Genomic DNA, 17,075 nt, shown 5'->3' with positions numbered 1-17,075 from the left:
ATACCTGGTGATTGAAGGTGCTGTCCTCGATGGAGGCCATTACTGTTGATGTATGGCAGAGGTGTGGAAATCTTTCTTTGTTGTTGATGTTGTTGTTTGTGTGTGTGTGTGTGTGTGTGTGTGTGTGTGTGTGTGTGTGTGATAAAAATCTGTTGGGGAAAATGAAAGAGATTTGGAAAAAGATATGAAATTCAAAAAGGTTGCTTGCCTTTGATAACTCAGTGCTGAGTAAATGAAAGACCACACAACAATCAGCCATGTGGCTGTTAGCTGGACGTGACTGTCAAAGACAGATCCACGTCCCAAGGTGGGCCACTTTTTGTTGTTGTCGTTAAAAAGAGGAGCAGGATCATTGAGTTCATGTCTGAGAGGACTGAACTACTTCTTCTTCTTCAAAAAGAAAATCCTAAACAAACGCATGTTTTCCAGCCATTGGAGAGGAGCCGCGATGCAGATCTCTATTTATGAGAACAGTTGATCTGAGCATAAAAGCTTCATTCTGAAAATGGTTTTTGCATTTCTTTCAGTCGAGGAATCTGGAGAGGGGTTAAAGCGGCTCTTTGAGAATTAACACCACTAAAAGATAACAAAAAATACTTTATTCTCTCCTCTCCCTTCTTCCTTTGTCAGCTCCCTCCGCTGTTTTGCATTTGAATCTCTCCGAATCAGGAAGTCGCTTCCACCCGGTTCCCATGTTTATGAAAACACAAGTTTCCAAGAGCCTACAATGAATTTATATTTGGTGCAAGCTGTGTATCTCACTCTCCTGGCAATGTATCCCTCCACAAGCTTTCCATGGAGGTTTGCCCCCCCACCCCCAAACAGTTCCCCAGTTTCCACAGTGCTGACTGATTGATTTGCCCTTTAATGGCTTCCTGTGTTGGGCATGGTCTAGGATGAACATCTGTAAGGGTGGATTGGGCATGCTGGGTCTGTTTTGCTCTGCTTCACTCATCTGCGGTGTAGTAAAGTGAGGTATCTGCCTTTTCTGTGGCTTGGGAGAGTGACGTGCTCCATTATAAAAAGAACTGACTCCAATGAAAAATGAGCCTTGGGTCCAAACGGCTGCTGGTCGCTGAGTGGATTACAGAGCCTCAGGGGAAGAGGTTCAGCCTCTGATGTTGATGACGGAGGGGGGGCACTAGTAGCTGGTCTGTGAGTGATAAAGTTCTTCTGAGTATTAATGTCAAGGGAAGTTTGTTTTTGAAGGGCCACTTCTTTGAGTCGAGATGCAGCTCTGGGTCGTGTGCCGGACCGTGGCTGCGAGACTGACCGGCAGCTTTGAAAAGACTGCCAACTTAAGATCCAAGTAAATTAAGCCTGTGAATATTTATTTTGAATCCTTTGAATCGTGACGCTGAGGCGAATCACGGGAAATTGGGAAAGTGTGAAATTTGTGCAGAATAAATTTGTTGGAAAAACACAATTCAGGAGGCTGAATAATGTAGAATCTAATTATATATGAGAAAATGATGCAGAATTAAAGAGGTTTCATGTTCGTTTATTTTTTCTTTGAAAAGTAGGGAAAAAAATGCAATTTGACTTATTTCAAGGTATCATTGTAATGGCACAATGTTTGCACAATTCGGTGTACGGATGTATTTATAGATGCTGCGTATTGACATGTACAAGAGCTTCATTTGAGGCATTGGATTTTGACTTTATGTCGTGGGTTAATGCTCATGTTTATTTGGTTTAGGATTGCCCTAAAACGACAATATGAAAATAAATGGTAGAAATCAAGATTGTGTTTTTATATATCTTGGGATTATCTGACAAAAATCTTCTTTCCCCATGTTAAGTGTTCACATTGCCATTGACAAACACGAGCACAAAACTCTGTGTTTGGGCAAACACCTTAATCCTGAAACCAATCTTTATTTCAACCTACGCCTTAATTTTAGGAGTTAACATCAGAAGATGCTGCTCAACCGTGAGGTATTAGGAGGTAAGGGACAAAGCACACCTGCAAAGCTGAAGCTGACATGAAACAAAAAAAAAAAGAAGGAAGAAGAAGAAGAAGAAGAAAAAAAAAAAAAAGGGGGAGCACACCCAAAACAAAAGCCTCATCCAAAAGCCACTTCAGAAGCCTTTCTTCATAATCCAGGGATGTGGAGCAGATCTGAGAAACGAGAAAAGTCCCACGTGAAAGCAACAGGCTTCCACAAAACACATTAGCATTTACTTGTGTTTGAATTTGATTGAACTAATTACGGCGGGTTGTTGGCGATGATAAGGGAGCCTAAATAGTCGGGGTTAAAACGGGCCCCCGCAGAGATGAAAAACCCTTCCACTTTCATCCACACGCAATTAATCAGCCTCTGATTCTGCAAACAGATGCAGCCGCTTGCTCCATTGCCCCTCTTGTAAGCACTGACTGACACATGAAAGCAGGAAAATTTGCTCTCAGTTAGGAGATTATACAGTGAGTGAGTCAAATCGGAGCTGACTCTGTAGAAAGACCTCAGGCAGCGACACACAGGGAGGCTTATTTGCCCCTTTGTGACGGTATCAAGACCGGTTCCATTAGCAGGTAACAGCGCATGTGAAGCGGGTGCATGCGTGCTTATTTATGCTCATAAGGGACGTTAAGGGTTTATTTTCTTTTATGTGAAAAACGATAGGGTCCCCACAGACCCCGAGGCATGACAGAGCAGAGGCAGCCGGTGTCTGCAGGACCTGGTAATGGATACAGCATTGCGCAACAGCTAGTTAGGAAACGGCGTTCACATGCAACACAGAAACTTCAAAGCCCAGCGTGTCCAGCAGGCCAGGTTATTTCAATTAGTCTCATACAAGAAGCCTTCTTCTTCCCCAGCTGGACCCCCACCTATCGCAGCCAAGGATCAAACCACACAGGACCCTGTCACTCTGTTTCCTTTTACCCCGAGGGGCTTTGTTTTGGAAAAGGAGGAGTGAGTCAGGTTCAAAGTGGAGAAGACCGCGCCGTAACATGAGATGACGGTATGTCCAAAGCGGTGGGAGGCTGCGCCAGAAGGATGATTCTGTATATCCAAGCGCTACGCATCGAATAACTACAAGAGCTGTCAACTCTGCATCATCATCATCATCATCATCATCAGCATTTATTTAACGGTGTTTCATTTTTTCCATTGTTTTCAGGCGCACGCATGTAACGGCAAAAAGACAAGCAAGTGTTGATGCAGTGCCGAGAGATGACCTTTATGTACCATTTTCAGATTTTTTTTTTTTTGGCTCCATCACTCAGCAAAACCCTTCATTTGACTGAAAGCTGTGAACCCACGCGGAGGCCGCATATGAGTTCAAAGTCTTTCACCCGTAGAATGATCAGGTCTGCTTCACAACTGACATGAACACAAACACATCTGGCCCTATTTTAAACTGAACGGGAGAAGGGGAGTGTTGCATGTAATGATGATATCGCTGCGTATTTACACAGTTAGCTCCCTAGCAAAGATCGGACGTTCAGTCGTGCAAATCGGGAATATAAAAACAACCGTGACATTTTTCTTTGACTTCAATACGCTCAATCCTCACCCCATGCACCATTTACTGCAACCTGGAGGTTTTCCAAGCTAAATAAGAGGAAAAGCATGAAGCCTGAACCAGCGCCTAAGTTTTTCCCGATGGGGTCAACAGGTCAAGAGAAGACCAGCGTCTGAACAGACACCGTGACTGCGTCTGGTTTTCAAATGCAACATATTCGTTGCCACTGGCCACAGATATGAAGGCTTCAGTGTGCAGTGCTGAGATCCATAATGCACAAGGACTTCTGGTGGTGTAGCAAGTCTGTTCCTGGGTCACCATCTGTTCTGCCGTTTTCTCTCTCTGAAAACACAAATGAAAGAAAATTGACCAAAAGAAGTTTTGAGCTCAAGAGGTAAAACTAAAGAGCAAACAAATAATTATTTCTTTTCGGTAAACCCATCTATTTAAGCGTGGCCTTCTAAGATGCTTATCCTCGCCTTTCCAAAGCTATTTTGGGGAAGGAGCCATCCAGACGGCACGTCCTGCTGCATCATGGGAGTTCAATAAGTGCAGTAATGGGGAGCACTCATTTAATCCAAAGTGAACAGAAGAAAGCTGTCTGGGGATCTTGCATCAGTCAACTTGGTTTTTAATAACACTTTACTGTTCAAATTAATTGTGTTTTATTAACAGCGCATATAAAACCTATCAGGGACGCTTGCAAAACAGAGACATAAATGTTAAAGGGCACCCATACTAGATTTTACAGTGGAGGATTAACACGCTTCATTTGAACCCGATCATGCAATATTTGTATTTTCTAAAAAGCAGTCCAAACATTTAGCACATGGATTTACATGTATGTATCTCAGGAATATCACTTCTATATGTTGATGTTGTGCAGGTTCTTAAAAAAAAGTCTTTAATGAATAAGCAGTAAATAAAACATATCAAAAATAACACCCAGGCCACGTAGGAGGAGGGACAAACTTCATCACCGGCCCCGGGGAATATTAATCCTCTCTAAATAGGGCTCATGGGTGCACTCGAATTGAGCTGAACTGGGTGCTGCAGAGATTACTATCCATCATTCAAGAGATGAAATGTTGACAAGAAGCTCAAAAATCGGAGCACTAATCCTGGAACGATCGCTCACTTAGTGATGATATTTTAAAAATCCCAGCCACATCATATTTATTCAGACACAAAAGGGAAGTTACCAGAGTTTTACCTCGCTGCGCTCTGTGCCTCTCCTTCAATCCGTTTTCACCCCCCTGCCAAGTTCAGACAAAGCCCCCCCCCAACCCGTCTGCCTTTTTGATGTGTCATATAGCAAAAGTGGAGGAGACATGACACAAACACACAAACACACAAACATAGACACATCTTACGGTGTAATGACTTTCTTACTGTTGTGGTGAGCTGCCAGTATGCCTGTCGAGACCTGCAGAGTAATCCTAGAAGTGGAAACTACCCCTGCAAGTCTGAGTCTGAGACACAGAGAGCAGAGGCACAGAGGGCCCACACTATCGACCTGTCGCAGACACACACACACAAAAATGCATACAGAGTTGTGCGTATCACTGCTTCTTCCCTCCAGACGCACAAACCACACTATATCTGAAATACAGTAAGACCCCCACTACTTGTATCCTGCTACCCTTCTGATGTTGGGGAGGAATCAATGTGTCTGCACTTGTTGATAGGGGAGTGTGTCCGTGTGTGTGTGTGTGTGTGTGTGTGTGTGTGTGTTTGTGTTCATGCATGTCAGTGGGACCACTCACAACTGAGGATTGTGTAATATTTCTCTTTATGAATTTAAGCTTCTGCATGTTCCCCGTCTGTGTGTGTGTGTGTGTGTTTGTCCTGCGTCTAAGCATGTCGTTAGCGTGAGATCATCCTCCTCACATCTGCAGGCCTCCTGACACTTTTCATCTCTTTTTACACCTGGCCTCCCGTGATTAGGGCTTCAAGAGAAGGCAGGTGTGCTCGCTCTTTGCCCTAATGACTCGAAAGCGCAGTCTGTTTCATCACCTGCCGAGCCCCGTGTGCTGCTGGGAGTGCGATGTGACTTGACTCCTGACATCCAGCTTTTTTTCTTCCCCTGCTGAAGTTATGGTTGGGGAAAGCCCAAATAAAGTCAATGAGTCTACGAGGCCATAAAACAGGCCTTTAATTAGCCCGTGCATGCCCAGGAGCTAGTGCTGCTGTTAGCCTCTTGCTTCTCTGGACTGCAGTCCTGAATATGATCCCACTGAGTGTCGAGTTTAATGGTTTGCTTGGATCTGACAGAAAAATTATGAGTAACCGTTGGAAAGTTCGGACATGTTGGATATCAAACGGATGAATGGATTTGGGTTTGACTATCGAGGGGAAGAAACCTCTAGCTATGCACAAAATCATTTAAGAAGTACCTCCTATTTCCAACATATAATCTATACCTTTCGGCAGAATATATATATATATATTATGATATATTAAAATAAAAAGGCAGGGTTTATGTCATAATTCATGGAGAGGTAGATATTTTTTTCTTTGTCTTAATGGGGGTTTCTAAGTGATCAAATTACTACAGAGGTTGTTGGGAATTAGTAAAACTACTCAGCAGGCCTCTCCTACAGCTTCACTGTGTTACTAACAAACTTACTGACTTTCTACAAGGATGGCCTTGTGCAGAAAATGCAAACATTCCAGACGAAATGAACATTTAGTTGTGTTGACGTTGTGGTAAAGTGTCGCGCGTGTAGTTGGCCTGCAGCATTATCTCTTTTACTTTTGGTGAGTTATTTAGGCCACAAAAATGATGAAGGCGGTTTTCATCAACGATAACTATGTCACTGTGTGAGTGCTATCAACTTCGGCTGGTTTCAGAGATTCCTTTTTTTTTTATTGCAATCTTAAATTTGTCGAGGGAATCAGGGTGAGGCTTACTTCTGGGAAGGCCGACAAAAACACAGCATAACTGCAGCTCTTTATATAGAATGGGCGACGCAGACAGAGAGGTTTTAAGTTTGACTCTACAAGTTTAGTTTTAGTTTTATTATGATCTAAAAGTTATTGCCCAAGATTTTCAGGAAATCAAACACCATTTTTATATCTTGAGCGGATATGGCAATACGTTGATTTAAATTACATTTATTCATTTGGCAGAGATGTTTTATTTCCAAAGGGGGGGTTCACTAAAGATTCAGAGAAATAGCAGACCTTGGGTTAATGACTAAGTACTACCATCTCTTTAAGCAACAGCTCAGTATTATACATTGCATAGGGTCATGTATTTCTAATTACCTGTCTGTCCACAATGTATTTGCATTGCAACAGTCACGAAGGGGCCATCCACAATGAGCTGTTAGGTAAACAGCTGCGGGCATCAGGCGGCTCGACTTTAACCCCTCGCTTAAGTAACCATCTCTCTTCACTCTGGAAAACTACTTGTGCAGTGTGCGGCGTGAAATCAGACTGTGGTTCCTCCAGCGAAGGACTGATGTCATTATTAAAACAAAATGAGTTCGTTTGGCTGCACTGTAAACACACAGACCGTTGCTCTTCTGTTGTATTTCTGACAAAGTGGCTGCTCAAGGAGACCTTACTTCCCCCAAAGTAATGGGATCTGTAGTAATAAACCATAATTGCCGTTACCATGTTAACCATATGTATTACCAAAATCTACCCAGGCTCAGATCACAAGGATTTTGACTTTCTCCAAACCTACAATAGTGTTTAATGTGATGGTTAAAATTGTTTTACCACATTCTCTGCAGTCTGCAGCTGAAACTCTTATTTACTGTCAATATACTGCAAGTTAATCTGTCAGTTTGTTGGATACCTTTATTTCACGTTTTATCGCACCAAAATTTCTACAGCCCAAGATGAATAACGAAGTCAACAATATTCGTTTAATGGTTAATGGTAATGAAATAATATCTGCAGTTTAAACTGTGAGAACTGGATTACCAGGAAATTCTGACTTTTCCTGCTGCAAAGAAAAACTTTGCAGCAGGAATGTGTGACTGTTTAAGTTCAAACACTAATAAATTACTTCTTGTTCCTGTTTGCTAAATTTCATTTGGTTGCACTGGAGGAACAGAGGAATTGATTTTTGCATGAGGTGAATTACGTGCAGCTCACCTGTCTTGGTTGCTATTGTGTAATCTGATCATTACTCACATTGTGAGCAGGACCGAGAGGGAGCCAACAGCGGCGAGGACAAACTGTTAAAAAAAACAAAAAAAAAATTAACATCACCGCCGAAATAGTCTCTGCAATCAGCCGTTGATCCTTCTGGACAACCAATTTCCCCACAACCTTTGTGTTTAGATCAATACAAAGTCAGCAGGCTACCAGAAAAGCTGCAGGTTGGCAGTAAAGTCGCATCAACACCTGTTACGTACTTTGTCAACATTGACCTTCATCACGGTATTGCCTGCGGAGTACTGGATGATGAATTTCTGCACTAAAATGTGACTGTGCGACATGACAGTTAGATTTCACTTCTGGTCTGTTTATCCTCATTCATTTAGGCAAACATTATGCCGATGTGCAAACGCCTCGTGTTGGAAGTCAATTAGCTTTGTTTTCCTCTCATTCATCACTGAGAGTGATGTATTCCATTCTGTCGCTGACAGAAAGGTTGTGGTAGGAGACACTTGTTATTCAGACTGAAAGGAATGTGCCGGTTTTCAGGTTCTTATTATAAAATGACTCAAAACAATGTCTGTGACCATTTTCAGGAGCTGTTTTCACTGATGTAACGAGGTCCGTGTAGGAAGATGACCTGCTTAACAATACCAGCTAAAGACCAACAGAAGTTCTTGGATATTTAATAACATTTAATATCTGTATTTAGACTATTTTTTTTCTACCTCACTTTCAAGCACTGAGTCCCCACAAAGAGCCATTGTGTCTTGCCAGTTTATTAGTTTTTATTACCAAGGGGATGAAGCTAAACAAAAATTATCTGTTGGCTTCAAATGAACACAAGGAGCACAAACTTGGACAGACCAGCAGTAGCCTTCCTGTTATTTGCCCTGAATTTGATAATACTGTGATCACACTAGTGCAGCTGAAACTTTACTTGGAGTTGACAATTTCAGTAAAGCACTCTCCGATCTATTTGGCTATAAATGCTTCGCACACAGCCAGGAGATATTTTTATACAGGCAAAGTTTGCAGACTTGAGAAAACACCATCAGCCTCTAAACGCATGAATGAACGGAGTCATGTGTGGACGATGCCTGTCGAGCAGGTATTGCAAGTGCTGATCTTTCAAAATGTCATCAACCTTGGAACATCAAACACGCACAAAACAAAGTGGTTTTTCTACACATGGCCAACCCTCGGAAGCAGCAGCGCCAGCATGAAACTGTTGGACACCGTGTGCCCAAAGAATCATTGATAACATTCACCTCTTCTCTCTCTTCAGCTGGCAGAGCCCCGAAGTTATCTCATTACTCCACTAAACCGACCTGCATTGATCACACGGGGAAGCTCCAAGGAGCACTAGCTCACAGTTTGGGTCGTTGTATTTCTTGTAATGGGGGAATTTAACACATGAAGACATCATATGGCTGGACTGAACTGACAGAGACCAGAGACTGGGTGTTTTCCACAAAATTCAAAGGCGGTTGTGGGGCTTGCCCATCACATCATCTGTGCTTAAATTCGAATAGATGAAATTTGCTGCAAATTCAAACTAGACAACATTAAAAAAAAAAAAAAAAAAAAAGACAGTATCTGAGAGCTTCCTCACTGGCTTCAGTTTCCAGTGTTTTTTTTCCCAAAGAAATTGCAAACAGATGATACCAATCAGAAATCCAAGACTGTTTTCATATCCCCACCAAGCCCATATACCTCTGAGCTACACTCTTATCGTCTAAAGCATTTTTTTTTTTTTTTTTTTAGAGCTGATATCATCTTAAAATAATCTTGTTGTTTTTTCCTCTTGCTCACAACAGTGCGTCTCTGTACAAAGCTACTGTTGTCATCCTATACTGTACGTGTATCTCTCCCTGTCTAACTCGGTATGATGTAGGATAAATAATATAAACACACCCAACAACACAAACACACACACAAAAAAACTATTGATTAGATTTAATATTTTTAACTTGACCCTTGCTCAGAAAATTCGTGATAAGTTCAAAGATATGATAAAAAGGAGTCAGAAATAAATGTCATTTGCTGATAAGTTACCGATCTACAAAAGATCAGCCTCACACGCACACACGCACACACACAGCTGAGCGATGGTGTCATCCACCCACCATGTGTTTACTTTCCCCTTTAACATAAACTTGCTGATATAGGTTTTTACCAGATCATAATTTCAATAGGATTCAACACTTTCCATCTGCTATTTTCCATCCATCCATCTAAATGATCTCCTAAAAAGGAAAAGATCATCCGAGCTCCATTCTGTTGAAATAAATCCTTTTTTGGATGTAGAAAGAGGATGATGATGCACAACCTGATACATCGCTTCATCGCTTCATTTAACATTATCCTAAACTCCTGAAAGCGTAACAGTGTTGGGGCAAGTGTTGGCTGCCGTACGCAGACCGTACGCAGACTTGCCACTCAGATTTAGACTCCAGCACTGAAACATCTAATATGTCAATAATCTGTGAAAGACCACAAGCTTCCCTTTCACCGCGGCTGTCTACACCTATGCTGATCATTCAGCACGACTCGAACGGCACTTTCCCTTCATCGGTGCGAGAGTCAAAGGCAACTGCTGGGAAAAAAAAAAAAAAAGTTCTAATCAATAGAAAAATTAGAAAGCTTGTTAAGTGGACCTTTTGAGGCAGACTTATATTTTAAGCCTAAAACTGGTTTTTAGTGACATTAAGCAACAACTTCTTCTAAACAACCCGCATTTAATAACCACTTCTGTCTGTCCGCTCCGCCTCAGTGGGATCTCAGAAGAAAAACCAAGGCTTTGTCTTCGTCACTTTTTCCTGTGAAAATTGCTCTTCTTCGCTCTGGCGGCTCTCACCTTTCCTTTAATCACTTTCTTCTCCTCTGTGCAGGGAGCTCTATTAATATTATAACGCCATTACGGTGGGCTGATGGTGTTATGGGTATGCATCGATACTCAACCGAGGCTACTGTTTTTCACAAGGCTGCGACACAACATATCCATCTTAGTAAGCTCAATAAGCTCAGACTTCACATGCATCCTGCAGCTCTGTCTCTATCAAAAGCACTCCAAGGACTTTGTTTAAAGCCCACCCTCGCCTGTACAGTGACCCTGGCTTCTAAGCAGAAGACATTAACATTAGCACCCGACTTAAATCCAAGCACAGCAGCAGGTTACAATCCAGTCTCTCCTAGGTGGGTGCTTTGGGTGGTGGTAGGAAATATTTACACAGAAACCCACCTTTTGGTGGAAGGGACTTGGTGTCACCCTTCACTGTGTCACTGTTCATTTCGACAGTCGCGCATTAATGTGACTCAGACAAGAAGCCAAAACTGGATGCAGCGGCATCACTTTTTTCAGCAGCACACCATTCCTCTTTTCTACGACAACATGTCGAAGCTGCGGTGATTCATTTGAGGGGTGGAGAAGGAGGGATCAGTCGTGGCATCTCTTGCTGAGCCTGTATTTACTGTTTTTTACATGGCCGGAGGTCACATCTGAGCAGAGCGAAGGCAGCAGCTCATGCAACACCTGCCATTTAGCACCGCAGGTCATGTTGACAGTTGTTAGCTCTGATTTACGTAATGAGAGTGTCGGTGCAGGCGTGATAATTAGCTAAAAAGGTCCAGCTTTGTGTGTTCAACGTGTACAAGATGCAGCGAAGGCTCTGCCTCACACTGACTGTGCATGCATGACATGCTTGTAAATTTCTGGCACTTGCTGGTGAAACTTTTAATCCTTAGATATATCCATCCAAACGTCCTGTTTGATGCTGCAGTCACGTCGAAGAAAACGTGGTCAACTAACTAAAGCGTCACCACAATGCCAGAAAGCAAGTCACTGAGAAAGATGTGCAAAATGAAAACTAAATCATGTCGCTAAATAAGAAACATCTCTAAACAGATCTTCAACTTGTGTTTTCCTAGTGAGGGAGTTTTAGGATCAATTGTATCCAGCTGTGACCCGGGGCCTCCAAATATGATACATGGAGTCAATTCATCCCTGATTAATTTCACAAGGAAGTCTCTGTTTGCAGCTCTAACAAGGAAAGGATGGAGAGACTTGTGGTGAAGCCATGAGGGGATAAAAGCAGAGGTGGATCACCAGTCAAATGGTTTCGCTTCTCGGCTTGCTTTCATTTTGTTACAACTGAAAAATCCCAAATGATTCAACATCTCATTCATCCCATCAGGTGACTAACGACTGTGTTTTTTTCCTTTATTTTAAAGGTATTCTGGGGAAAAAAGGGGCCTTTCTCCACTAGACTATGGGAATTCTGTGGAATACTCTGCCACCTGATGGCAACAGCGGACAAGTACAACAACACTCGTTCGGAGTTCACAGTTGCAGTGATGAATGAAACCACTACGGGAACCAGGTGGTTCCAATTTACAAACACAAAGCCGAGCCAAGACAGGTTCAAAAGTTTAGCGCTTTATAGCCAATGGTCTTGTATGAGCAACAGAGAGCTGGATGTATCGACTCTTTGCTTTCCAAGAGGCTCGGTGAGTAGAGGAAGATTCCCCAGAGTCCCTCTCAGTTTACACTGGGGGACGCTGCCAATCGCACTGAATATAAAACATGTGACGAGGACGAATAAATACACATGTTTATTTGACAGGGTTCCTTTCTGAAACATTACTGGCTGTTTTGCCAGCCAGAGGAGAAAACAATAGGAATAAGCTACTTCACGCACTGATGAAAGTGACACAAACAGGCAACAGCCAGTGAGAGCTCTGGCATATTTTCGCCCCAATTGAAATCACTTTTGTCAGAAGACTCCTTTCCACCATGCAGCTCTTGCTTGCCTTTGCAGTATAATATCACACTAAACTTGCATGTTGCGAAATTAAATGAAATAAGGAAGTAGAATATATAAGTTTCATTGTTACTGACAAAAAAAAAATGCACCATTCCCAAGATTTTTTATTTGGATGTCCTTGAATTAAAAGTTGTTCTGACTCTAATGTCAAAGTATTGGTGAATGTACCACAAATGACAGTTCATGGTTCTCCTACTGCAAATACTTTATCTTTGTCTTCAAAATGTTGGCCTTTTCCTCACAGATGTTAAAGATTCATTTTTTCTGTCTTTTCCTACATTAAAACCAACCTGTTGTACATTGAGGCTGCTCTCCCGTCCACGTCCCATCAAACTGGACCGAAGAGTGTACCACTGCATGAAAAGCTCGTAGCGTTCCCCTGGAGGTAATTTGTCCTACTCTTCCACTGCTTCCACTGCAAGAGACCACTGCTGAACAAAGAGAAAAAATTTAAATTAAAATAGAGACAGGGCCGGAAGATGAATGAGCTCACGTCACTTTAAAACTATGTTCTTAGGACTTATTATAGGGTACAGTTCATTTCCAAGCAAGCAGACCAACGCTTAGTGAGACCCTTGCTTATTCAAAGAGAGAAGGAGCAACAATAAACATGCAATTATTCACTTATGATACTGTTAACCAGTATTGAAAGACAAAAAATGGATGGACAGTCAGTCTTGTTTCAGCTGGTACCTGGCTGCAGGGTTTCCATTCGAGCCTGGTGGCTTCTGGTAGCCTCTGAACGGCTCTGAAGGCTCAGAGTGGTCAAGGTATCATATTTACTGAGCTGTGCCTCGTCTCCAAAGCGTGCCGCCAACATGTCTGCCACCAAAGGGTCATCGGGTGTCTCAGGTGGAGAAAGGGCAGGAACAAAAGCGGCATCGTGGCTTGGTGGGAAACCACAAGTATCCAAAAGATTCTTTGAGTCGTACCTGAAAAGGGAAGATGCCTTTGAAATGTTCCCCGTGGATAAAAATGATTTTTGTATTTCTGGTTAGGACTTCTAACATCAAGACACAACAGAACAAGCACATGCTGGATGTGAAAATATTTAAACAGAGAGACTGACTCGACTTTTCTGGGTACCACAAACTGTCATGGAAACGCATAATACACAGCTAAACAGATTAATGGGAATTATTGCCAAAGCGTCTTGTGTTTGAAGGATCACAATGCCTTTAAAAACGTGGCATAAAAACCTCAGAGGTTATGAGACATGCTATAATTAAAAGATCAGCGCATGACATACACTGCTCACTGTCATGGATTTCTTTTGGCGCAGTGTCAACAAAAACGGCACACAAGTCAGACACTTACAAGTTTTGTGGACTACATAATTTAGTTGCAGGTGGGACATTCTCATGTATGCAGCAGAAACGCGGTTTCATTTGCTCCACGTGCTTACCGCCGCTGATATCGCTGTAATCTATCAAAGCTGTGCCAACACCAAGCAGGTGGCTTGTTTTCTTCCTCTGCACTCCTAACACACCTGTGTCAGATTTTATGTGAAACGTGGCTCAAACATGGAGAGATGGATGACTATTAGCTGATCAGAGAAGCACGAATCAGGTCTTGCCCTTCTGAACGTGCTTCATGATCAGTGCGCAAAATTCTCAAGAACAGTTTTAGGGTTATTTATGATGCGATTCAGTATTGAGTAGTCAGATTGATCTATTGAATGATTTTAAAAGTACAAGTTCAGCAGAGGTTAACAGCCTTGTACACTCTCATCCAGCTCCAAAGGAAAAGATTTTCTCCGGCGTGGCTTCAGCTGAGGAGATGATCTTTCCTCATTGCGTCATCTGATGGGTGCGTGTTCATTTGACAAAGGAGGCCCCGGGTGAGGTTGGACTCGTCTGATGCCATAACTCCTTCATGCACCTCTACACCAACGCCAGGGGAGAACATTACTGTAAAACTCTTTGGACTGGGGATGAACACAAATACTCCGGGAAAGGAAAGGTTTTTTTTTGTTTTTTTTTTTAAAGCAGATTCAGTCATTCTTTCATTGTATGAAAGATGAAAAAAATACAACTTATTTTGATGTCGAAACCTTAGATGTTAATCATTTAAAGCAGAATTTACATGTTGAAATCCTCAAAGTTAAGTTTAATTTTAAAGTAACTGTTGTGAAAACTGATCACTAAAAGTGGTGAGTTTTTTTTTACCCCCCCCCCCCCACACACACACACACACACACACGCAACAAACAAATAATTATAATTATTCGGAGGAAGCCTAAAAGGTGTAACTGTAGCCCAGTCCAGAGGAGGGTGAGGGGCGAAGGGGTTTAAAGCCACTCACTGTGCAGATCCATCCATCTTTGTTTGGTGAAAGGTACGACCTCTCAGTTCCTCAGCACCTGAAGGTGGCCCTCTGCTAGACGCTCCTCCATGACATCTGAGGTCTTCTCCTTCATTGCCACTGATGACAGCCATGTGGCTCGGGCCAAGGCGCCTTCGCAGTAAACACATTTCAAATGGTCGTAGATTTTCTTTTGTGATTATGTGGCATGCTTTTATCATTGTTGAATTTTAGTGTTTGACTTTACAGATCTAATGAGGAGAATATTAACAACATTTGGCCATTGATATTCAAACGGCTGTTGGATAATGGCTTGATGGAAATTCTAAACAATAAAGCTCACATCTGTTGTTCTTCACCCAATTCGACCTTAAGATGTACTAAACAAAACCAAATGGGAAACAAAGGAATAAACTGTCATTTTGTAAGAGCAAAGTGTTTCTCTCACTCGTTAAATCACTTGGTTGTCAGAACAATGTGATAGATAAGCTTTTTGGTCTCATGGAAGAGTGCGTGGAAAAGGAGGCAAGTAAAATTCAACAACAAATATCAAGGCCAGTACATCTGAGCAAACTGTAGAAGTAGGCAGTCAATCTTATGGCTGATAATAAAAAGAAAAAGTATGTTTCATCCGAATAAAGCTTTGAGCTGAAAGTGAGAGGTATGACAGCACCATGGGGAGGGATGAAAAAGGGGGCAGAGACAGAGAATTAATATCAGAGGGGGACTCAACGTACTTAAGTTTCACCCGTTCTTTTCTGGCCTGAACACTGAGTTCTCTGTCTGGCAAAGACACAAGACAGTACTCTCTTCTGTCATTAAAGGTGTAGCCGAGGCCGTCAAACTTTAGGACATGTGGATCCCCGAAGACAGCACCTGCGAGACATCAAGGAGCAAAGAGGCCGCGCACACTTTTACTTCACTCATTTAAACTTCAGATTTACAATATCATAGCGAAGTTTACTGTTGCAGCCTGTAACAGGCTGATCTGGATTTCCCAGTAGAGAATGTGTGTGCAGCCAGATGAAGGCAATTACATGCAGATGAAGAAACACACACGTAAGCACGCGCAGGACCTTCTTGTAGTTTATAATTTACTTTTTCCTGTCTTAGTTTCCAGTAACTTGAGACTCTGTATTCACCTGCAATTACAACAGGTATTTCTCTGTTTAAAAGGCATACAGTATCCTGTGATAAACATGTAATATCCTTCCCCAAAATGAATGACATACATTATTATCTCAAAACTATAAGCTAACAAACATGTCTGCTTGATTGGAATGACAAAAAAAATATAATTTTTAGAAACAACTGAACAGGAAAGTGGCTTTGAATAAACTGATTTCAATGAATTTGACTTGGTAGACGGCTCACCAGCTTTTTGGGGCTGCTAGTTGCGATAAGCACTAGAGGAGCGATGGCTGTGGGAGATGTGGCAGTGGTCAGACCAAAGATAGCAGGGTTATAAACTAATGAGATCATAAAGCCAGCGGGAGTGCCCCAGCACCCGCGGTGGCTCTTTGTACGGAGGTGAGGCCCAATCATGAGCCCTGTCTGGGGAGTTGCTACCGATGGAGTCTCCAGCCAGCATCAGAGCTCCTGTGCTGTCGTAGCAGCACTGCAGCCCCGATCCAAGCTGAGGACCGGAAAGATGAGGAAAAAGAAAAAGAAAAACAAAACACCACATCGAAATTTAATTTAAATGTAATAATGGTAAAATTTAGTTTCCTTTTTTTCACGCCTATCTAGCCTGAATTGCTCTGATGCAGTGGACACTACCTGGGTGATAAATACACACACTGCTGCTCAAAATGTCACAGCTGTAGTCATTCATTCATTCATCTGCTACTGCTAATCTGTTTCCGGTCACGGGTGGGGGGCTGGAGCCGATCTCAGCTCAGAGTGGGCGAGGGCAAGGTACACCCTGGACAGGTCGCCAGTTCATTGCAGGGCCAACAGAGACAAACAACCACCAGCAGAGGGCAATTAAGCAGCCAAAAGACATTATACCCTGTTAAGATTTAACTCTGGGCACCACCTACTGGCGAGCTCCTGCAGATCTCAGATATCTAAAAAGATCACATGCCCTTTAAATTTAAAAAAATGACACAGGAACATCAGACTGGAAACCAGTAGAAAGACTTCAGAACAATGAAAGGGTTTTTGTAACAACCCCCACAGCAGCATTGTCATTACTCTACAGCTGTCTAATGGTCTTCTTTGGTAAGCAAGTGAGGAGAGTGTTGCAACAATGAAATCTGGAGGACATGAAGGCATGAATAAGTTCCTTGAAGTTTTTGTTAAGCACATAATCTCTGGCCTTATCTATGACGAAGAGATAACTGTATTCATACCTGACAA

At 42.3% G+C, this 17,075-nt stretch overlaps 1 protein-coding gene across 1 annotated transcript; it reads right to left on the bottom strand.

Annotated features, from left to right (window-relative positions):
- Positions 1-7,590: 7,590 nt before the first annotated feature.
- Positions 7,591-16,536, bottom strand: LOC115048477 (sushi domain-containing protein 2; the record flags this gene model as incomplete). Its single annotated transcript, XM_075353369.1, is given in 9 exon segments — positions 7,591-7,661; positions 12,701-12,841; positions 13,104-13,373; positions 14,140-14,207; positions 14,209-14,356; positions 14,715-14,871; positions 15,451-15,590; positions 16,089-16,358; positions 16,461-16,536. Coding segments are annotated over 9 exon segments (1,341 nt in total), but the record flags the coding sequence as incomplete, so codon positions are not given.
- Positions 16,537-17,075: the final 539 nt, after the last annotated feature.

The sequence above is a fragment of the Echeneis naucrates genome, chromosome 9 (assembly GCF_900963305.1).
Source record: "Echeneis naucrates chromosome 9, fEcheNa1.1, whole genome shotgun sequence".
Classification (NCBI taxonomy): domain Eukaryota; kingdom Metazoa; phylum Chordata; class Actinopteri; order Carangiformes; family Echeneidae; genus Echeneis; species Echeneis naucrates.
This window is presented reverse-complemented; position numbering and strand designations above follow the sequence as displayed.